Source organism: Lampetra fluviatilis, chromosome 44 (assembly GCF_964198595.1).
Source record: "Lampetra fluviatilis chromosome 44, kcLamFluv1.1, whole genome shotgun sequence".
NCBI lineage: Eukaryota > Metazoa > Chordata > Hyperoartia > Petromyzontiformes > Petromyzontidae > Lampetra > Lampetra fluviatilis.
The window spans coordinates 6732424-6755865 of NC_136318.1; the positions used below are offsets into that span (position 1 = coordinate 6732424).

At 42.7% G+C, this 23442-nt stretch overlaps 1 protein-coding gene across 2 annotated transcripts in view; it reads right to left on the reverse strand.

The window, feature by feature from the left end:
- Positions 1–232: 232 nt before the first annotated feature.
- The window catches only part of LOC144947350 (membrane-associated guanylate kinase, WW and PDZ domain-containing protein 1-like), a 320338-nt gene continuing 297128 nt past the window's right edge, over positions 233–23442 (reverse strand). The window contains exons 20-24 of one of the 2 annotated variants that reach the window (XM_078876623.1): positions 21657–21720; positions 19452–19595; positions 19058–19202; positions 8976–9067; positions 233–2327 (exon numbers count right to left, since the gene is read on the reverse strand). In XM_078876623.1, coding sequence (XP_078732749.1) covers positions 2268–2327; positions 8976–9067; positions 19058–19202; positions 19452–19595; positions 21657–21720 — 505 coding nt within the window. In that variant the 3' untranslated portion in view covers positions 233–2267. The remainder of the gene's footprint in view (positions 2328–8975; positions 9068–19057; positions 19203–19451; positions 19596–21656; positions 21721–23442) is intronic. The other variant, XM_078876624.1, reaches the window with a different exon arrangement.

The window sequence follows — 23442 nt, forward strand, 5'->3', positions numbered from 1 at the left end:
GTATGTAATGCCAGAGATTAGGGAGTAATAAAGTACAACCATAACCACAATCATATAAACAGAAATCTATTTTATAGCAATATATTGGGGGGACATTTTGAGCATATTTGAATATTGGGGGGGGGGGATGTGTGTCCCCCAATATATATTATAATTACGGCCTTGCAATGTTGTACTCAATACTGCAACACCTCTCGTTTCTGACAACAGAGAGTATTGCCTAATGTGCGTATGCTGCCCTCCGAAAGTACAATACATGTATGTTAGATTGTTGATGTTAAATTATGATCAAATCACAGCCAATGGATGATGATCATGGAGTGGGTTTGTATTTCACATTTTGGCAATCACATTACCAGGGACAATAACTCGTGAAGAAAAACCACTTTATAACTTAAAACAAAAGTTTGTACATTTTTATTACACAAAATAACTGTTTGCACATTTTAATCCGGTTAAGAATGTCAAGTGTCTGCTACGTCCACGACTACACGAGTGAACAAAATGCTTCACGATTTTTCAGTGATTCGAATGATTTGTTAATGGTCTTGGCCTATTGGTAAACAATGCACGTTAATATGTGCAGCTCCACAATGCAAAGCCCACACTGTGAAATGAAATAGGACGGGTTATCCAACGTATGACAAAACAGTTTTTTTAACGATAGCCAAGCTCGCTCGGACATATTGCAATTAACCAAGCTCACAAACAATAATGAGGTGTTGGTAACTGCGGTCACGTGTCAAAAAAACCCATGTTTTAACCCTGGTTTTTCGGTGCAAAAAAATCAACCGAACATGAACAGACTTCAAGAATGTGTACAAATTATGACCTCGCTTTCGAATATTTTCATCAATCGGATCATTTGTTCCTCGAAGAAACAATATGAAAAATAATCCCGTAGGTAATGAATATGATCACATCGCTTGTGGTAAACGTACCAAACGAAAGGCATTTGCTATTTACATTACATTTTTTTTAGTAACGCTGGCTTAACCATTATGACAATGACCCATCCCCAAAGGTGAAATTGTCCAACACTATCAGAAGAGATTAGATGTGAATATTAATCCAGCAGCAGGTTTTTCCATGCCTCCTCGAAAGAAAAAAAACACTGATGTGGTACTCATCGATGTTCAAAGTGAGATGTTGAAGGATTAAAAAATATACAACCTTTACCCCCCCCGCCCTGCCAGTAATGTGTACCACATGCTAAATATGGTCACAATTATGGACCTAACCGACTTTAATACATTTTAATGCTTTATTTCCACGTCTACGCAAACTCATTCTCCACGGTGCGTTGGAAACACAACCTCGCACGTGTTTACATTTGAAAATACCGAAGGTCAGGTGAGAACCCAGATCTTTTTGAGAAACTGTAGCCTTCAAAAGGAGACACAGTTCTAACAATGTTTAACCCCTATCAGATCAAGGAAATTAGAGTTTTTTATAATTATCAGCTACTGGTGTTCAATAGCCACACTTGAAGACGGGGATATGTATTCCAGCTGACGAACCAGATATAACAGCAATGTGTACTTGACAGTATAGTGAGTTGACCTCTATAGTTTGTTTCATTCAAGTTCTCGTTGTTGTGTTGTCCCTCTGCCACAGGCACTGGTAAGGTAAAAGAACGTAAAAGATTAGCTCGGGCTACTGAAAAAAAGTCACGTCTTAAAAACGAAGACGTGAAGCATCTTCGTTCGGGAGTCTTTGCGTCGGTTTTTTTTCTCCTCGTCCCTCGGTTTTTTGACGGTGATGTACATTGTCCCCCCCCCCCCGGTCCATCTTGCCCCAAGGGAAAGTGTAAAGAAAAAAAATATATTTGCTCACCCCTCTACGTAAATCTCTCTCCACTGTGTATCTCGACGGATTCTTCTCGTTCCTCGTACACTTTTGCCAGTGAACACAACGGTAATCGGGTCAATTTCCGGCAAATCACGATTCTTCTGATACGTCTGTGCAAACCGTACATCGGCTCCGAAACTGACTTCCCTGAAACAATCCTGTTGTACCAATAAATTACTTTGTTTTTATTTGTACAATATATACTGTTTTCATCCTGTTCCTTCTCTTTTCCTCCTACTCTAGGGCAAGCTTGAGCGATAGACGCAGATGTCAAAAACTCTTTCGGGCCTTGTTGTATCGGGCCCTGCTGGCGGAGTGTCGTGGTGTCGTGGTCGTCGTCGTCGTCGGACGGGCGGTTGCGTTGTCACTGTCTGTCGCTCGTTCCCCCCGATCCCCCTTTTAGCGCATCGCTGAATTCACTTCGGGAACGGACGCGTAGGGAGCCCCGGTGGTGGGACTTCGCCAGACATCGCCGTCTGCGTGGAGAACAGAATCGGAAATCGTCAGAATGCTTGTTTTAGACTGGACGGAGGAATCCGATGAGCTGTGAAGCTCTTTGTGACGCACGTCCAGAACGGGGGACATGGGGTCAGCGAGTTAGAATGGCAAACGACGCAAAAACACGACAGGAGTGCAACATAGAGAAAACGGTAAGCAAGTCACTAAATATAAAATAATAATAATCAATAAATGAATGATAGAGTTCTGATTCATCAAGATTGGGCAAGCCAACAGCAACCACAGCAGAGACCACACCAAGATAACGCCATACAGTAGTCCCTCAATAAAATGGAACATTAACATTGAACTATTGATACAGGGGGAAGGATCAAAGTTACAAGTAACACTTGCAAAATGCGACTGTATCCAGCACTAATCTCCTTCTTGGTTCTTTCGGTAAAGTCACGTAGAATGGAAATAATAAAATATTAAAAATAAAACATAATTAAATTATTAGAACGGAAATAATAAAATACTAAAAATTAAATATATACATTTTATCATGTTTTCTTTTTATTATTTTATTATTTCCATTCTAATAATTTTATTCTTTTATTAATAATATACATTACATTCTACGTGACTTTACCGAAAGAACCAAGAAGATGAATCCCTGCAGTCACGAAAGCTTTAAATCGAAACTAATCTCCTTCTTCAGGATACTTTTTGAAGGAACATTTACGATGTTAAGCGAGGAAACAAGGTTGAAAAAAAAACCGTTGGCGGTGCTGCAACGGCAAAGGCCTTTGTCGCCTATTCCAAGTCTTGTTCTCGGCATTGCTAAAAGCCAATGAGATGGACGCTTTTTGGTTCCTTGGATTTGACAATGTGGATGGTGAATTCGTACGGATTTTCCAATAAGGATTTTATCGCTGAAAAGGGCCCAATGTAGAATAACACAAATCGAAGACTTGGCACAGCCGGGCACACACACGCAGGGAGGATATGTGACATCCCTTCACACACTCTGCTTCGCAACGAATCCTGTGGAAATAATATACATTACAAAAATATATATAAGTTACATACATTTTTACGGGTAAAAGACCCACGAATGACCGTTTTTTTTCCACACTGACAATAAACAGCACGCAAGGGCGAGATATTTTGTTTTCTGTTGAATATCAATTCAGTTAATCTTCTTGGCTCTTTCGGTAAAGTCACGTAGAAGGGAAATAATAAAATAATAAAAATAAAACATTTTTTTTATGTCATTATGTTTAACACAAATAAAAAGAAAACAATGAAATATATATATTTTTAAAATAAAACATAATAAAATATTTTGTTATGTTTTATTTTTATTATTTCCCTTCTACGTGACTTTACCGAAAGAACCAAGAAGATGAATCCCTGCAGTCACAAAAGCTTGAAATCGAAAGAAATTCAGTTCATATCGTGCATGTCGTGTCTATATGTAGAGTCTTTCGTATCCTTTTTCGTCTGGCCCCCCCCATTTAAGATCTCTCTACCCCCCCACTCGATATTGAGGCCACAATACACAGAGATCACATGTCCATAGCTCTTGTCAATGCTGTGTTAGTAAGCCACTTGTTTCATGCTGTGCATCAGTGTGCCTTTGTCACCGTAACGTGGCCATGAAAACTTTACGTAAAACCTCAGGTTCTCTTTTGTAGTCAAGGTGAACAGCGTTTTCAAACAAACGCAGTTGTGGTAACATCAAAACATATTTGCAAGAGATCCAGGCATACATTTTTCCCCAGACTTCAGTTAATTTGAGATTGCGTTGTACATTTTAATATCACAAGTCACACGCTACAGTATTTAAAAAAGATTGCTTAAATATTTTGCAACTCAAACAAGTCAATAAACTTATTCTGTGTTTTAATCAATTAAAAATTCCCTCTTGACAACTGAAAGCGAAAAACTAACCGTTATTAGTTTTGTGTTAGGATTGCCTTGTGTAGTTGCCCATCACTGTGGAAGTTTTGCTGACGTTTATGGCTTTCGCAGCTGCACAAAAGCCCTTTTGTGCCATTTTATGCCGAGTACGGCGCAGAGATAACCTGCCTTGCAAGATTCATGGCTTCAAATCAAAACCGCAGGCCGATGTATTGTTTACACTGGAAGATGAGTGTGCTCTCATGCCTCGCAAGATAAATGTGGCTTGTGTTCCATTTTGCTTGTGTACATGGAAACTTGCTGCCAACTCTGGAGAAAACTGGGTAAAAAAAATATCCTTTTCCCCCATTTAAATGCTGCGTTGGCTAAATAAAACAAAGTATTCGCGAAAGTGACTATATTTTCATTTTTTTCACGTGATATACAGCAGCCATAATGTTATCTATTGGATAATTGCTAGATAAATCACTTGAGAGATTGTTAGGCCGACTGTTTATCACGAAAATGTAAAAATAAACTTTAACTAGTCTTTGGAAAATCGTATATCTTGACATCAGTATAAGATTGTGGCCCTTATCGAAAGTGTACAATATAACATTTAAAACAAGTTTAACTATCTATCTCTCGAATCAGAGTGTGGTGCACTCACCATGACTGTATTGTAAAGATTTAACATCTGTAACAGTTACTGCAGACAAATGCAAGTACAAGACTCCATCACTTTTATTGCCCTCGAATAGTCAGTTTGCCGCATACACACCGGGTTGAAAAGGTGCCTCTCCTGATTCAGGCAGCGGTGAAACAGAGACCCAAGTAGACCGTCTTTTGCCCTCAATACAGTTACAACAAACCACACATTTTTTTGAACTACGAGTTGGTGGTCTAAATAACGCATTGGGCTTTTTTGAGCTGGTCGTCTGGACATGGTTGAGAAAATTGTAATGGTTTTCCCTCACTTTGGACGGGTGCGGTGTGTGCGATTTCGCGCTGTGTATGCGGCTAACCGATTACTACACAAAATTCGCTCTACTATTCTGCTTGAATTCACTCATACACGCTGCTATGCGGTCGGACGTGGCAGGCCCGGACTGGCTATAGACCTGCAGTCCAGTGAACAAATGCCCTGGTGGAGCAGTCCATCCGAGTGCCGGTGGGCTGGTCTGTTTTGGGAAATTGCAAATGTGGTCAGAGTAAACAAAATAATTTTTTTGGAAATAGTCTAAATTTGGGTCGGTGTGTGGACAAATGCTCGGGCCGACCTTTTTGTGCCAGTCCGTCACTGGGACGTGGGACAACATTGTGCACTGCGGGGCTACTCAACAAGCAGCTGCCTTCCCCGCGCGGTTTCGCTTTGGGCTCCCTTGTTTTGGAACGCATCCACTACTACCACCGCGTGAAAGCGAGGGAAACATGGTAATGAAATGTAATCACGTGACACGCCTACAAGGCATGCTGGGAATTGTACCTTCCTGCCGTGTGAGTAGCACACCTCAGCGTGTTGTTAAATGTCTTAGCTTTCAGCCGACATATTCTCCTATTGTGATGGCTTCCACCCATCGTTTACAGAGAGTGGTTGAGATTTGAACTCTCATTACTTTTTACCCACCATTAATGTGGCCCATTCGAATCTGTCTTTAAACGTCATACTTTACCTAGATTCAGATGTTCACACCCATCACTCAAGTTCGTGCAATTCTTATTTGGCAGACATCAGAATCAGAATATTTATTCTGATTCTGATGGAGGAAAGCGATGAGCTTATAAAGCTCTTTCACAGATGTCCAACAGTTTCATAGATGTCCAGACACACCCCAGTTAAAGAGCGCTACCAATCAACAAGCACGGTTGCGTCATAGGGAGCTCTTTCTTTCTACAGAGGGCAAATAATTACCCTGAAAACACGCGGAGCATCTATAAGCAATGCCACATGCCATGCAGTCTCCTTGATTAGTAAGTTCGTTTTCCCGTCACTTTGACCTCGGTGTGCACAAACACGTAACAGTCGGACGCACGGCTGGGTTAGGCATTGCTGCGCGCCTCTCATTTAATCTCTCATTTGCAGTGTCGTTTACTGATCGTTTTCTTCTCATTTGCTTCCTATTCTCTGCCCCATTCCCTCTTGTAAATGGTACGCTAATCGGGGAAACACGATTGCACTCTCGACAATTCGTACAACATCAAGTACCCAATGGCGCTTTACCTGTTGCCTTGTATGGGTATTTGCATCCATCACGCCCACAAATGGACACGGCACCTCCTATGCCAGGGGTGGGGAACCTTTTAACTGCCAAGGGCCATTTGGATATTTCTAACATCATTCGCGGGCCATACAAAATTATCAACTTCAAAATTAGCCCGTTATATTTGGTCAAACATTTTAATTAACTCACCCGTAATGCGATGGTTGTAACTGCTTCTCTTTGGCGAGGCGTGTGATGTTAGCTGCTATTGATGATGTTGTTGCTACTCGCAACTGCTTTTCCAGGTTTGCTCCTAGATTGAGTGAATTTCGAGTCCCGCCTGCGGTTGCCTTGGCAGGGCCACTCCAAATGATTCCGCGGGCCTCATACGGCCCGTGAGCCGGACGTTCCCCACCCCTGTCCTATGCAATGGTAATGTCTGCAAACCGGCCCCCTCTCCCCCCCAAAACAAGAAAAAAAACAGCCAGAGAGCGAGACTGCGAAATATTATTTGTTATGATGGGGGGGGGGGGGGGGGGGGTGTTCTCATCACTTACAAATTGGAGCCAAGACTGATTTTGAATCGCGCCGTTCCATCTGCGTCCCCCGCCGAGTCATTTTAAGTAAGGGTCACGCTCGCCCCAGAAAGGGTGCCCCCGGGTCACAGGCGGTGGCACCGTGCGCGTGACGTCACTGGCAGAGACATTGGGGCGCAGAACGAGCGACCCGATCCCTTTGCATAGGAGAATAAATGCGTGCGGGCGCACGGACGGCCAGGATATACGCGAATAGACCGACCGGCTTTTGTGCGTAGCCGTTGACGAGCAATAGCGATCCGCGGAAATAAATTGGCGTCCGGTGGAAACGTATTTTGTCTACATTGGGTGTGCGAAACTGATAAAATGCTGCAATACATTTCAGTAGTGGCATATGTTTCGCTGCTTTTTTTTGTGCCAAAGATACAGAAGCATGCAGTGCCTCCACTGAATGCACGTCTCTCTTTCATACCGTGTCAAGATCTCGAGGGAGTCGTGGGAATTTACAATTGGTCTCCAGAAAATAAAAGCATTAATTCTAGATTTGAAGCTTTCGTGACTGCAAGGATTCATATTCTTAGGTTTTTTCGGTAAAGTCACGTAGGTAAAAAATTTAAATTAATAAAAGTAAAATAAAACAAATTAATTTATTTCTTGTGATCTCTCATTTACTTGATACAGCTGTCGTGGCTGTGACGGTTCCACCTGAAGACGGAGGCTTGTGTTGCTTCCGAAATGTCGTGAATTTTTTTATTTTTTTTATTTTACTTTTATTAATTTAAATTTTTACCTACGTGACTTTACCGAAAAAACCTAAGAATAAAAATAAAAGCACACCGATAAAAGAGTGACAAACAGACGCACGGTTTTCAGACTAAATTGTTGTCACATTGTAATCAAGCCCCATTGCCTCTCTCTGCACGTCGTCACACACGTGCGTGGGTGGTGAGATGTGTTTTGTCGGCACGCATCCTCAACTAGAACCAAGCATCGAAAAAAAACTTTCAACGAGATCCACGCTCCCGAAACATTTCAGAGTTCAGCGTCAGTGGTGAAATGGCAAAGAAAGCGTGCAACGATCATGAAGACAGCCCTCCCAGATCAAAAGGTAACCTTTCTGCATCCCATATCAACGGCTCATATTTGTCGTGAAACTTATTTCTGTGGAATTGGCTGTTCCTGAATAATTAGTTGGAAATCAATAATGATCAAACGTTTGTCCTACATTTAATTTAACACATTTATTTAAAAAAAAAATGTTGACATGGCAGCAATTATATACCAATCATGCTTTATCGGGGTTGTGTCATGAGCCAAATAAAAATTCATTCGGAGCTCGCGCGACCGGTTAGAACATCCCGTTGCGTCCAGGAATGGTTATTGGAAGACGTCACCACAGATTGGATTGTGGAGTCCCTTTAACAGCCCTCTCCCATCCAGTACCTGGACAGTCCTTTCCCTCCACAACCTGTTAAGTATATTCGTTTCATGACAACTAGAATGTACTCGAAGGAGATGCAATACATCAAATTTAGAAAAAAATTACAATTTCACAGGAGGGATTTTTGTGAAGTTGTACGGGCTGAGACCACCGTACCAATATTACTGGACTGCGTTATGAGACCTTGGTTTAATCATGGGTGGCTGAAACCCAGATGAGGACCGAGGCTTCCAGTTGTGCTCCCGGCTCAGTGCTCTTCTCTCTCCCAGGGGCATTAGCCACATAAGACACCCATCCCACCTGTAAAATATACACTTTTCTCCCCAAGTTTTTTTTTTTTAAACAAGTCAAATATTTCCAGTGCATCATAAGAAAAATTGCACTAAATGCAGTTATAAAGTGGATGCAATTTTTTTTTAGGTTGGGTTGGTGGGGGTTCCATTTAAAACCCCCTTTCTGCAATATAACACTTTCTCCCCCCCCCCTCCCCAGCGTTTTAATTTGGCCTGGCCTCCGCTATATATCTGAACCGTGACCAATCTCGATCTGGGAGCGCTGGAGTGCAGCTGTAAGAAGGTGCCACGCCAGAGTGCATTTACGAACCAGCTCTTTTGGCCGCCCCATCAGGTAGAAATAGGCCGATGTTGGCCCGTTGTTGTTGCGACACAAGGAGGGGTAGTAATAGGGGGCCAATCCTGGGCCATGGCCCAGCAAGGGGCATTTGTTGCAGCAGCACAAGAAACAAGAGGCAAAGAAAGGCTGCGTTAGTATGCTAGGCTCCCATCAATGCCCAACCTGTGTTTATTCATTGCGGCATTATTCAAGTCAAAGTGCCTCCATGCTCACATCAGAATAGGGTGGTTGCTGGTCTTCAACGGTGGCCCAGATAAATTGGTGGTCATTTGAAATGCATATGGCATCGGCTTAGCCGATTCTCAAAAAAGCTGTCAACCTTTTTTAACTGTATACATGTAGATTTTTCCGATTTCATCCAGATTGTACAATCGTGTCAGAACTCTCGCAGTGAAATAAATCATCAGATCATGAAGTCCCACAGAAGTGGATATCATAGAACTACTTCTGAGATCCAATATAGTGACTTCTAATCAACACAAGGGGTTCGGCACTTTTCCCAAGTGCCTCGTTATATAATCGTCAGATGGCTTATTCTCAGAACCCAAAAAAAAGATAATTGGATTTTTTGTGTGTGTAGTCATTGGTGTCCAGGCCGAGCCCTCATCACCACCTTTGAAAACTTGGTTAACTTGGAGCTGGCAGAAACCCAAATTCAAATAGACGACCTTGTCAGTTGTTCATTCTACCAGAGCCACCCGGCTGGATAACACTGCACTATGGCTACCACGGTGGCTAGGAGATGTTAACTACCTCGCCTGGTATACAGGAGGTCGTGGGTTCGATCCCAACCCCGACGCCTGTTTATTTGGAGTTTGCGTGTCTCTCTCATCATCACCACGGTGGCTAGGAGATGTTAACTACCTCGCCTGGTATACAGGAGGTCGTGGGTTCGATCCCAACCCCGACGCCTGTACATTTGGAGTTTGCGTGTCTCTCTTCTCGTGGTTGCGTGGATTTTTGTCCGGGTCCTCCGGTTTTTTCCCTCCACATTTAGAATCATACATTTAAAGTGTTTGGCCGCTATACATTCCCACATTATTAACCACTTCGTTGAACTATTCTTTGTGGTCAGGTTGTGTTTGAAAAAGAGCTGTATCTCTCAATTGGGCCTTACCTGGTAAAATAAAAATAGTTTAGTTAGGTTTTCTGTGACTATAAATGTTATTGTACAATCATCTTCAAGTATTAGCAGGGCTGAAATGAATCCATTGAAAAAAATAAAAAAGCATGTGGTTAGTGAGAACTTGTCATAAATGCAATTAATGTTATTTTTGGTATGATTACTAAAACATATTGCATTCTTATAACAATCCATATTTGCCTTTCGTGTGTTAGTGCACACTGTTAAAATAGTAAAATTACACTAAAACTTTGACGAGAATATCCCAGCTGAATATATATTTTGATCATACTATCTATAAAATAAACCCTTATAATATAAACAACCATTCCTAAGGCTTACATATGAACATAATAATGTATATAACAAACGATATGTAAAAATCATCTGACCACACATATCCCCATAATATTCATGCACATTTTGGCTTATGATCCTTTGAATTTGTTTACAGGAATATCTAATGTGTTAACGTAAATGTATGAAAGATGAGCAATGAAATTAGATTTTATTTCTATACCGTCTCAATACTTAGATTTTCTGGCTAGACGAACTTGACATTTGTGAACACTTAATAATAATAATGGCATAGAAATGCTCGAAAATAAATACGTGAGAATCCATGTAACAATCGTTTTAAATATTATCACAGGTATTAGTACTGTACCGTATACGGTGAAAAACATTTTCGGATCTGAGGAGTTTACTGAAATTTTTATTACGTAATATTTAAGAACTAATGTTTGAAATTGTCTAATAAGTTGATAAAAAAATGTAGTGCCCTTGGTGAGTGCGGGTTGCCCAGGAACGATTCAGATCGCACTCGCGCCGCTGTTATCAGCCGTAGCTGGGAATCGAACTCAGGTGGCTGGGTTCACATTGCGGTGCGCTAACTGCTGTGCTACAATTCCTCCTCACAAATGTTTCTAGTTTTTAAACAAAACATCTAGATCAAATCTCAGTGGAAAACACTAGAAGTGTTCTAAAAGTGTCAATTAAAATGTACCAACAGACGTATATTTGTAAATATTCTACCCCATAAAACAGGACTATCACCAAAAACCAATGCAGAGTTAATGCATACAGATTAATATTAAAATAAGTTGTCAAAACCCAGTGATTGATTTTTTGATAAGTCCGTTATTTACAAATAATGATGCTCGTTGAGCAATAATGCCACACTGTCCAGCTCAGGTGACACTGCGAGTTCAAATTCCGGTTGAGGGATTACTCAGCCCATCATATCTCTGGGGTTGATGGAATGAATAGCCCCTTGTGGTGACGTCAACAGCGATTGTTCCATGGAAAGACTGGCTCCTGTTATAGGAATGTGGAATTTCCGTCACCGATTCAGGGTCGCCAGTAGTAGTGAGCACGACTCCATGCTATTTGGGACAGAGAGACACTCTGGCTTCGAAGGCCAGATCGTGAATACCACGATAAAAAGGCTCAACTGCTTAAGGGGGGTAACGTTTGATTTCTGTTGCAAATAAAGTGCATTAGCAATGCGTTGTAAGCAATTCTAAGCAACATCTTAGGAGTATTTTCTATATATTTGTTTCTTTAGCGTTTTTAGATAATGTAATGCACCTACCAACCTGATTAAACTTACATTTAAAACTTACATTTAAAAGTGCTTCTTCGTAATCGACACCTTTTAATTTTCGGATAAATTTGTTTTTCCTTTAAAAGGTGTAATATTAGATCGGTGCAAGGTAACGATCGTTTGTACAGTAATTTTCAACCGATTTTGTTTAAGCTAAATTGCGTGTGGGTGGAGGAGCGGAAAACACACCCAAGTTTAATTTTGCCAGACAACTTATGAGCTAATTAAACATTTATAGTTTGGTCTTATAACACAAACTAAATGACTGTTTTTACAACATTAACCCTGGGCAATGTAATTCCCGATAATAATGAATAACTATTTAAAAATTCAGTCACACTACTTTTTCCCACTAACACAACCCTTTATAAATCACAAGGAAGTACATTTCCAAGAAACTAAACCAACCGCAACCTATGAAGATTTACAGCAATCGGAATGATGCAAATGGCCAACACATTTCAAGAATCACAATGAGGAATTCTTCTGAGCAATATTGCTGGAACAGTAGCTATGTGATGTATCCAGCCATTAAATGAGTAATGCACAACATAGTTTTTTTTACTTTAAGAACCCTGAAGACAAATGTAAATCAAAATCGGAATATGTACTTATACAGGAGTAATCCGATGAGCGATAAAGCAATTTTTCACGGGTGAATATAAATTAGTGGGTGTCCCCGTAGGCATGCCCAGCAGCGAGGGCAAGGCCTGGTATGTTCACACCAATGAGTGCCTCTAAGGGCAAAGCAGCCACGGGGTTGGCTCAACTTCCTGTTGGTATGAAATTCCTTGCACCAAAGGGATGGCCTAGAAATCTCCACCTCAACCCGGCTCAGGTAAAGCCATCGACGACGATTCAACGTCATTTGGCGACACTGCGCTGGTAGTGGTGCACAGGGGCCAAATTACAACATGAATTCCAACGCGTTCGTCAATGACACGGCCTTTGAAAATTAAAAAGTGTTGGTAGAGACTCTACCTCTCCGGCCTGTTGTGTGCTGTGAAAAAGGGCCATTGGCCCAAAACGCCGCCACTTTTGAAAATTTCCTTTTTCTTTGCAAGTCCACAATGTTAACGACATACGTGGCAAGATGTTATTATTTTTTATTACGAAGATTCCAGCTGCATGTCACAACTTTCTGAGCACGTTCATTTCGTTAACGTTTTTCATTTTTAGTCGGAGCCTAGTCGATGACGTGTGGAAATTGTAGTCCAGCCTCTCGTCTGTAGACGTCAGTACTTAGCAAACTCTCTTAGTCTGGTCAACTAAAGCAGAACAAAACTTCTAGGCCACACCTAGTTATGACATGTGGGTGTGAGGGGCGGTGCATGCAGCCATCCCGATATAATGAGGTTAACCAAATCTGTGAACACACTGAATCATTTACAGTATAGTCGTACATAACCATTCTTCGGTGCACCGCATTTAATAACGTAACTCGCGTATCTTAGTCTGCGCCTTTAATCAGACGAGTTCATTTTTTTGTCTTCTCATCGTTGGGTTTGCCACGACTGCTGGGTCATGTCATCATCCCATCCTGCCATGAAACACCCGAGACTCATTTACGTCTCAAAAGGGCAGAAGTTGTTTTCATATCCGCTTTGTTAGAGGCCAACTCTCGACCTTGACCATCGTGTGGGTTAGAGTGCATTCATGTTCACGTCTTACGTTCATGAATTAGGATCCAATTGGGTTCGAAAGAAATTTTTTTTTGGAAAATACGAAGAGAAAAAAAACCGACTGCCCGTCTCATTGTGTGACTGTTAAACAAATATCTGTGACATTTTCCGGTGTCATTGTGTGCTGGTGAAATAATAAATAAATACAAGAAAATTTACCATAATTCCTAAATGACTGCACTAACCGTCCCCGAGTCAAAAGGGAATATTTGGGTCGTTAGAAGAACGTGTAAGTGTATAATTGCGTCTGCTTTGGCAATTATTCCATAATTTGCTCAAATGTTTAAGAAATTGATTTCAGCTTTCAGTTTGAGAAGAACAGTGATCCCAATTGGGTGGAAAAAAGGGGTTTACACAAAAGTGATTTAAATTCGCCAAGTAGCGTACTCAAGGGAAGCGTTTAAAGTAAAAACATAATTAGGCCATTCAAGTGTGTGTGTGTATTTTTAGTACACAGCCGACCTACGGCACCTGGGTCTGCCCCGTGACCTCCTGCCAGCGGGCGTTTGACACTTCACGTGGCCTTAACGTGCACATAGCCGGGCACAAGCGCCGTGGTGACATCACCGCTACTTCGTGGCGAATGTCGGTTGTCGTTGTTTTTAGTAGATAGAGTGTATAATGGGGGTGGAGTTGGGGGTGTAGGGGTTAGCGAACTGCACTATGAACCTGGCGACCCACGTTTGATTCCGGGTCACGGCTGGCATCAGTGGAGAAGTGATATCAGGCACAGTACGGCATCTCCCCCCCCCATTCCACAAATGTGCAGACGAATGTGGTTAAGAATGGTCAAACTACCCCCCCCATGACATTATACTCATATACGAGTACGTGTAATATCGGGACCTCCTCTACTTACGAACGAGTTAGGTTCCAGAGGTCTGTTCGTAAGTCCAACTTTACTCCTGTCGATTCCAAACATGTTGTATAGCATGTACACTAAACATGGGGAATGGCTTTAAACGTTGTATAATCTCCTGTAGTTGTAGATGCCACTGGTTCTTCATGTTCTGCAGATGTAGATGCCACTGGTTCTTCATGTTCTGTAGATGTAGATGCCACTGGTTCTTCATGTTCTGTAGATGTAGATGCCACTGGTTCTTCATGTTCTGCAGATGTAGATGCCACTGGTTCTTCATGTTCTGCAGATGTAGATGCCGCTGGTTCTTCACTTTCTGCAGATGTAGATGCCACTGGTTCTTCATGTTCTGCAGATGAAGATGCCACTGGTTCTTCATATTCTTTCAGATGTAGATGCTAGTTCCCTTTGGTGGTCACGTTTCCTACTCTCTTGAAAAACTTACCAAGAGATGTCTGCACAGTTGCTCTCTTCTTCTCTTCGTAAATCAACTTGTAACAGGCAATAGCATCGCGAACAGCTGCAACTCGACATACGGACGGATAGGTTTGTTCATATCTCTGAAAGTTCGTAAGTAGATGAGTCCCCATATCATTTTTTTCCAAATCTTTCGTTAATTAAAAAAAAAGCTAAATAATGCTTAGTGAACTATGAAAATAAACTGCAGCAAGTTAAATTAATACATGTGCATGTTTCGATTTAAAGCTTTCGTGACTGCAGGGATTCATCTTCTTGGTTCTTTCGGTAAAGTCACGTAGAATGGAAATAATAAAATAATAAAATTTTATAATTCTTATTTTTATTATTTTATTATTTCCATTCTACGTGACTTTACCGGTAAAGTCACGTAGAATGGAAATAATAAAATTTTATAATTTTTATTATTTTATTATTTCCATTCTACGTGACTTTACCGGTAAAGTCACGTAGAATGGAAATAATAAAATTTTATAATTTTAATTTTTATTATTTTATTATTTCCATTCTACGTGACTTTACCGAAAGAACCAAGAACATGTGCATGTGTTGCACGTAACAGGTTCACGTGACCCCTGCAGGCACGAGCGTGTATCGTCACGTTCGCCGCAACAAAACAAACATTCAATCTTGATTTGAAGCTTTCGTGACTGCAGGAATCCACACTCGTTGGTTCTTTCGGTAAAGTCACGTGACTTTACCGAAAGAACAAACATTTTTTTATCGATTTACACAGCTGCTATGTTCAGAGTAAAATAACACCACTTCCACCGTGCATTTGACTCCTTCAATACTGCACAAAATTATTATAAATACAATGACTAAATTAATAATGTATGAAAAAAACCCAATAGGTTTTATACAGCTGCTATGTTCAGAGTAATATAAACACCACCACCACCTATCACCACCACCACCGTGCATTTCACTCCTTCACTACTGCACGAAATTATTATAAATACACCACGGATAAATGAATATAAATGCATGAAAAAAACCACTTCAACACAAGAACACGACACGCGACAAGAGACTTTCGGAACACCATTATAAAAATTGTCACACGCTGTCTAACAAAAAAAATGAACTGGCCTGTTGTACTGTTATCTTCTTAAGGCCCTGCGGTACCCCAGAGATTGCTTCGTTGTTTTGATTCGCTGGCCATAAACCAGATGTCGGTGTCGAGTCATCGATAAAAATAAAGTAAAACACTTTCTGCGGGATAAAATGACAACAAGCCCGAACCACGCAACGGGCATTGTTTTGCGAGCTAAGACCAGACCAGGTGCGGAGACAGAATATTCAATTTGCACCTGCTGGGCTAAAGTTTCATCCCAGAGATGTTACGCAATCATGTGGTATTTTCGTGGCTTCCGTAAAAAAAAATAAACATTACGTTTAACGATTATTGTCAATACTACGGTGGACCACAGTCTTTACGAACCATTTTTGTTTACAATGATCATTATATATATTTATTTTTGTTTGATAAAAAAAAAGTGGCATTTCCCCAAAAACATCGCATAAAAAGAGAAAATCGGATGGCTTTCTAACAAAAAGTATCGTGTGCTCTCTTGACAGATCCGAGGTAGTTGCGAATACACTGTAATGTTAAAATTTCTATGGCAAATATTAAAATTCTAGGCGGTGATCAGTTCACCAACCACAGAGAAGTGACGGTGGTCTGGCTGAGTCAACCATGGCTGGGAATTGAACTCGGATGCTCGGAGGTGGACGTCTAAGATGCATTTCAATGAACCGGAGGCGTATTGTTGCGTGTGTAGATCCCATCTTTATTTACAGCCTCTTTGGCAGCCCACTGCCGAATGAAAGCCTCTCCACGGGGTTGTTTGATCATACTTGAGCATGCTTTGGCGAGGGGGGTGGAGGGGGTCCAGGAATGCTCGTCACTGATGTCAGCCGTGTACTCAAGGTCAAGGGTGGCTTCGTACGGTGCGAAAGAAGTTGAACAGACATACATACACACCGGTTCGTCATGCAGCAACGCTAACCGTTACACTGCCACCTCTACCCCCCAATGCATCTTTAGCATTGCATCAACAGTCAACCAGCTCGAGTAAAATGAGCTTCAGCAGTAAGGGTTTAATTATGCGACATGTAAACAACGGAATTGATCTTATTTTCAAACAGAAGCGATGAGTAGAGAGCAACGAGGATGGCTACTGCAGGCACTCGGAGACTATGTCAACTCTCCTCCTGCATCCTGCATTGGAGAGACATTTGGGGAAATGGCAGTAGATGTATTTATAAAGATGTTATTATATAGCAGCAGTGAACGCGGAAAGGAGTTCGAAGGTGAAATGAAACCAAGATATGTATGAAGAGGCAAGGCCATGAATTTCTCATACAAGGGTGATCAGTTATAATCTATGATATGACAAAACTTGTTCAATATATATTTTACATTTTTTCATCAGTCACATATTACATTGCACCACTGACATATGAAGGCAAGCAGTGATGTATGAGTGCACAGCAGTTGCCACTACGCACTGACAATTCCGTGTATTGCATTGGGGAATGGCAGTGAAACGCTTTAAATAACTGCTTCTCATTTCTCCATAACCCCTTGCTGTCCACCACATATCAGCACCCCTCTCAACTGAATTAACAATAATACCAAGTTGGTGACTGGGCTAAGGTAATCACACTTGTTCATGCAAGTGCAAGCCCTTTAAGTTTCGATTTAAAGCTTTTGTGACTGCAGGGATTCATCTTCTTGGTTCTTTCGGTAAAGTCACGTAGAAGGAAAATAATAAAATAATAAAAATAAAACATAATAAAATAATTCTCACGACGTTTCGGCCACAACGCAAGCAGCCGTCTTCAGAAGGCAGAGTCTGACTTCTCGACAGACCTGTTCTCCACCTGAAGACGGCTGCTTGCGTTGTGCCCGAAACGTCGTGAGAATTATTTTATTATGTTATATTTTTATTAATTATTATTTTCCTTCTACGTGACTTTACCGAAAGAACCAAGAAGATGCAAGCCCTTTGTTAAGCTCAGCGCTCGTCATTGCAAGGCCCGCGTGCCACTGGCGGCCCATGTGTGGCCCCTGAGGTGCGGCCTCCGACAAAACTCAAATGTGAAAACATCCCCCATCGTCATCATCATCGTGCTGCCAAACCCCCAATGGTCTCAGATCGGTGGCGGGCCCTCACACTGATGTTGTCTTGTCGGCGAAAGTACCCGCCCCCCCCCGCTCCCCCTGAAAATTTGTGAAGAACACTGGGCTATACTCTATGGTTCTTTAGGTAAAGTCACGTAGGTGAAATTTTTTTTTTTGTTCTTTTTATTTTTATTTTTTTATTTTCACCTACGTGACTTTACCGAAAGGACCAAAGAGTAGGATGGATCCTTGCAGTCACGAAAACTTCAAATCTAGAATTAACCCTGGGCTACGTACAGTGTAGAAATAAGTTGAGCGTACGTACACGCAAGCCCCACGCTCCTAGGCGAGGGCAGAGGCTCCCTGTGGTGCCGGCTCTGTGCTCTGACATGCGCACCAATCTCGGTAATTGTTCGGCCACCTCCCGGCGTTATTCCCAGGACTATTTACTGGTAGAGAATTTAATTCCTGGCTGGGGTCGTAACTTGCTGTTGGATGCTTGTGAATTTGAATAACGGTTGAGAGGTCAGCTCAGTTCACTAGTAAATACTCATAATGTAAAAAGAACGAGTGCTCATTTGTAGGAATTCGGTCGTCATCCGGTTCGAGGTATGCGCTGATCCGCGTCACGTTTTTTTCCCCACAATCCACACAACCTTGTGTATGTTGAACTTCTTTCGCACCGTACGTAGCCAATCATGCTCATCAGAGGTGAGATCTCCACATATATACTCTTAGTTCTTTCGGTAAAGTCACGTAGGTAAAAAATAAAATTAAAATTAAAATAAAACAATAAAAATCACGACGTTTCGGAGGCAACACAAGTCTCCGTCATCAGGTGGGACCGTCACAGCCAGATTAGCTGCATCAAGTTTATAGTTTGTTGTTAACAAGGGGGACAGGAGGGAACGTAACGTGCAGGAAACGTGACGCGCAGGCAATGGGTCAGGATCGAACCCACGACCTCCTGCATACCAGGCGAGGGAGATGACATCTTGCCACCGCGGCTTAACGAGGGGACACAGCACAACAAAGAAACGTGGACGTTCAGGCAATGGCCGCCATGATGTGCCGGAGACGAACGCGGTTTGGTGCGGGGTGTGGGAGGTTGGGGGGGTGGTAGGGGGGCGGGGGGATGGCAGTGGAACAAAGTTTGAGAGAACAATGGAACGTACCCCCACCGTAGTCGGGCACGAGGCCCGTGCCCCGCTTGAGAAAGAGATGCACGCGGCCGCTGCTGTTCTTGATGAGCTCGATGGCGCGGGCGTGTGTCATGTCCTTGGTGCTCTCCCCGTCGATCTCGATGATCTGGTCGCCGACCTGCGTTGACCCGACACGTCAATAAGCGTTTATCAAGATTTTTTTTTTTTAGATTTAAAGGTGGGTAAGCTCCAGTGGCTTCCTGACAACGGTTAAGGAAGAGCCACGCAAGCACGTTGTTCGGCACGACGTCCGGCGTTTCGCTCCCACGCGCTTGGAGAACACTCAACTCGGTTCTTGAATTGAATTCAGAACGTCGCATTCCGAAACAACACGGCAATAATTTACTCCCGATTTACGTGACCTTACCCTCAGCTTGCCGGTGCGTATGGCCGGGCCGTCCTCGGCCAACCTCAGGATAAAGAGATCCATGTTGTACTCGTGGCCACCTCGCAGGCTGAACCCGAATCCCTTGAGGCCCTTTTCCAGGTCTACAGAGTAGTACTCTGCTTCCTGCACACCGGCGCACGGGACACCGGACGCACGTTCGGAAGTTTTATCACCCTGCAGTCAATTTTCCGAGCGAGCGAGCCAGCACGAAACGCACGCCACGATCGATTCGGCGCCGAGCGACGGCACGTGCGCGCTGCTGCGTGAAAACATGGCGCTTCAGCGCGCGCGTGCGTTGGCGTCAAGTCGAGTCGTCGCGTCTGTCGTCGTCGGCGCCACGGACAGAGGGTTGCCGGCGAGATTCCACGTCCTCTTGATAATTTATGACGGGAGACGATATCGAAATGGGACCTTTTATCAAAGTATGAAATAACAAGCATAGGTTTTACCCTTTCCGGATAAAATATAATAATGTCGACTCGTAGTGCGCCGCACACCGTTTGCTCACTCTCGAAAAGTGTGAGCAAGGGTTGGTTTTACACTCGAAGGGCGTGAGCAAACTCTAAAAGAGAGTGACCAAACGACTCCTATGTCCAAGGAACCAGACGAGCGGGAAAGGCAGCCAGGCAGAGAGCCAGTGCCAAAACTCCCCCCACCTCCACCCCCCCCAAGCTCTGTGGTCCTCTACATATGAAGTTGTTCTCGGCCAATTAATGACTGTTTATCATGAGTGGGAGGAAGCCGGAGTATTCAGAGAACACCCATGCACGCGAGTTGACAAGTTCTCTATCCTACAAGGATGGAACAGGTGGGGTACACATTTCCTGTACCGCCTTCTCCTGGTGATCCAGGCTACTGCGGCTTGCTACTCGACGCCGACGGGAAGGGCGGCTCGCACATTTGCGTGCGGTGAACCACCAACCCTCGCTGCTGCCTCCACGGTGCTGGATTACAGGCACAACCGCCACGACCGCGGCCGCCCCGGTTGGCCGGCAGTCTCTCCATGTGTGAACAAATGTTGGCCTCACACAAAGGGGAGAGCCTCACTTGATCATTTCCAGAGGAAATATGAGCCGCGTCAACCCACTGACTGGGATTTGAACTCGTACCCTGCTGATCGTGGACGTCAGCTCTCTTGCAATTACACCACTTGAGGACGGTGTTTGATATTGGCTGGCCAGGGCAACACGTTGTGATGACAGCTAAACTAAAATCTTTACCTGGTCTCTCATCCTAACATCGGACCAATTTCCCTGGTGTGGTGAAACATTTCCAGTTATTGGAAAATATGGACACGATGATATACGATTAGTTCCCCATTGCGCTATACTAGATTCTCTGAGTGAGATATATATAGGTATATTTGTAGTGTTATACAACATATTAAATGCCAAATAAAAGTATGTTCTCATCTCAGGCAGATAATTCATTTTTTGCACTTCACTTATTTGTAGAAATTGAATTGTTAGCGAGCGTTTTTTTTTTCTCATTTGATGCCAACATGTCGAAAAAGATTTTAACACTTAATGGATATACATTCATTCCGATACGATCGTTTCACGAAAAAAGTGAAACCCTGAATGTTGTGCAATCTAATATAAACATGTAATTTGAAAAAAAAACACGAAAGCATGCGTTTAAAACCGCAACTCAAAGTAAAATGGACGTGTGATTTTTAAGTTTTAGGATGTTGTAATGAGTAGAATATCACTCAGTTGAAATGGAGAGATTCTAATTCTAGATTTGAAGCTTTCGTGACTGCAAGGATTCATACTCTTAGTTCTTTCGGTAAAGTCACGTAGGTAAAAAAATGAAATTAAAATTAATAAAATTAAAATAAAAAATAAAAAACACGACGTTTCGGAGGCAACACAAGTCTCCGTCATCAGGTGGGACCGTCACAGCCAGATTTACTGCATCAAAGAGAGATTCTAGCCAAAGTGCAGCCTTATCATATTGAGGTTTGGCAAGTGCTGTCTAGCGAGCACCCATGATGGGCAACATGGCAACCAAGGAGTGTGGGTGGCCAGCACCACGCCCGGCCGTCTTTGTCTCCCGAGTGGCGATGTTTACTACACGCCGCACCAGGTTCCCATTGGAGGCTGAGCAACGAAGTGCGGTGAGTTCAGCATGTCGTCAAAAAACGAATTAAAACGAATTCCAAGTCACGTAATTCAAACCGACCTGTCCAGGGTTCATGTCGGGCTTGATGTCCTGCCTTCCCCGAACTTCAAATCTGTCAAACAAACTTCGGGAGGGTGAAATAAAAACATTTTAATACAATAACATGAAGTTAAAAAAAAACATTACATCAGAAAGCTAAAAACATTACGACGAGCATACCAAACCAATTAAAGCGCACACTCATGAGACATTCAGCAAGGTTTGTGTTTTCTTGAATAGCCTTTCCATATTTTTACAACGTCTCAATATCTCAACTCCAAGCATTTTAGTATTCACATGTCATAATTCCATAAGCACAGCGTGATTACAATGACACACGTAAGACCGACATACAGTGAAACCTCTCAAAGCCAATCCAAATGTAGGGCAGATCTTTTCCAGTTACCACTCTGAATATTAAAAGGTTTGTGTCTGTGACTCAATAGCTTAGCCGTTAGGTAACTATTCATATTCCAATAGAAAAATTGCTCATTAGAAACTCTTTTTTTAAATATGTAATTCCCATCAGGCACCATGGTGTAATAGGCAGTCTCCAACTCCAAACAATTAATGCACAATTACAAAGGTTTATTTACATTTACCTATAATACCTTACACGTGTTATTAATGCTAAATAACACAAAACGAAATATTGGCAATTTTATATGTACACTTTAAACAGAAAATACCCGAAATTCTAATTCGAGTCCCTTACCATCACCGTGAATGAAAGGCGAAAGGGCTGATTCAAGATTTTATTTAGTTTTTGTTGTTCAATATATCGTTCAAAATTGAGATAGGGCGATTGAGTGAGCGAGCGAGCGCGCGGTGCATGAGCATCGTGTTCAAGCGCACAGGTTCACCACATTCTATACAACTGTAATGGGTTCCAGAAACACTTAGTAGATGCAACTTCTTTATTACAATACACCACTCCAACAGTCCTGATACACTGTCACAGCCGAGGGACACAGCCTCCTCCTAGCGTGCCTGACACTGGCTACGCTCTCGGGTCCTCCGGCTACAACTACCCTAGGGGAGGCTACCTGACCCGACCCAGCCAAGGTGCGGGTCTAGACTCTGGCTTCCTCGGAACTCGCCCTTACAAGGACGTAGAGCCGGGAGTCCCAGAGTCCCACCACTGGCCCGCACAGCGTCCCGGCCCTTACAAGGACAAGCGGGGCGAGCGGGTCCAGGGTCCTAAGCTGGCTGGTCTTGGGTCTTGAGCTGCGACTGGTCCCGATCGGCTGGGGAGGTCCCCTTTTATGCCCCTTTGCCCATCGAGGGGTGGCGTTGTGTGGGATCGTAGATCTACCACTGCCGGTAAGCGTGGGCCATCTACGGCACTACACAACAGATGAGCACAGTATGTGTACATTGCTTTGGAATTGCTAGGGCACACATGCAGGTCATCTCCTACCATGCCCAGCTTAATTATCGCGTGAATAGTATTCCGGCTGAATTGTTATAAAGAAACGTACAAAAACAACACATGTTTATTATATGGGATCTTTCTTGCCAGGATCAAAATATAAGAATAGGTTTGACCCTTTCTGGCAATAAAACAGCTGCGTTAAGATGTTTAAAACACCAAACAGAAACATTTTGCAAGGAATCCTGTCTGCATTACCCGCACGTACTTGCGGTCAACATGCAAACAAAAAGCATGCTCTCATAATATATGGCATTGTCTTTGAAACTGATTGGGCCACACCAGAGACAGCTTTCTTTAGAGCCTAGTCTCAAACAGTGTTAGACCATTGGACGCCAAAAGGCAACCAGCGTTTCTTAATACCTGTTTTATTGC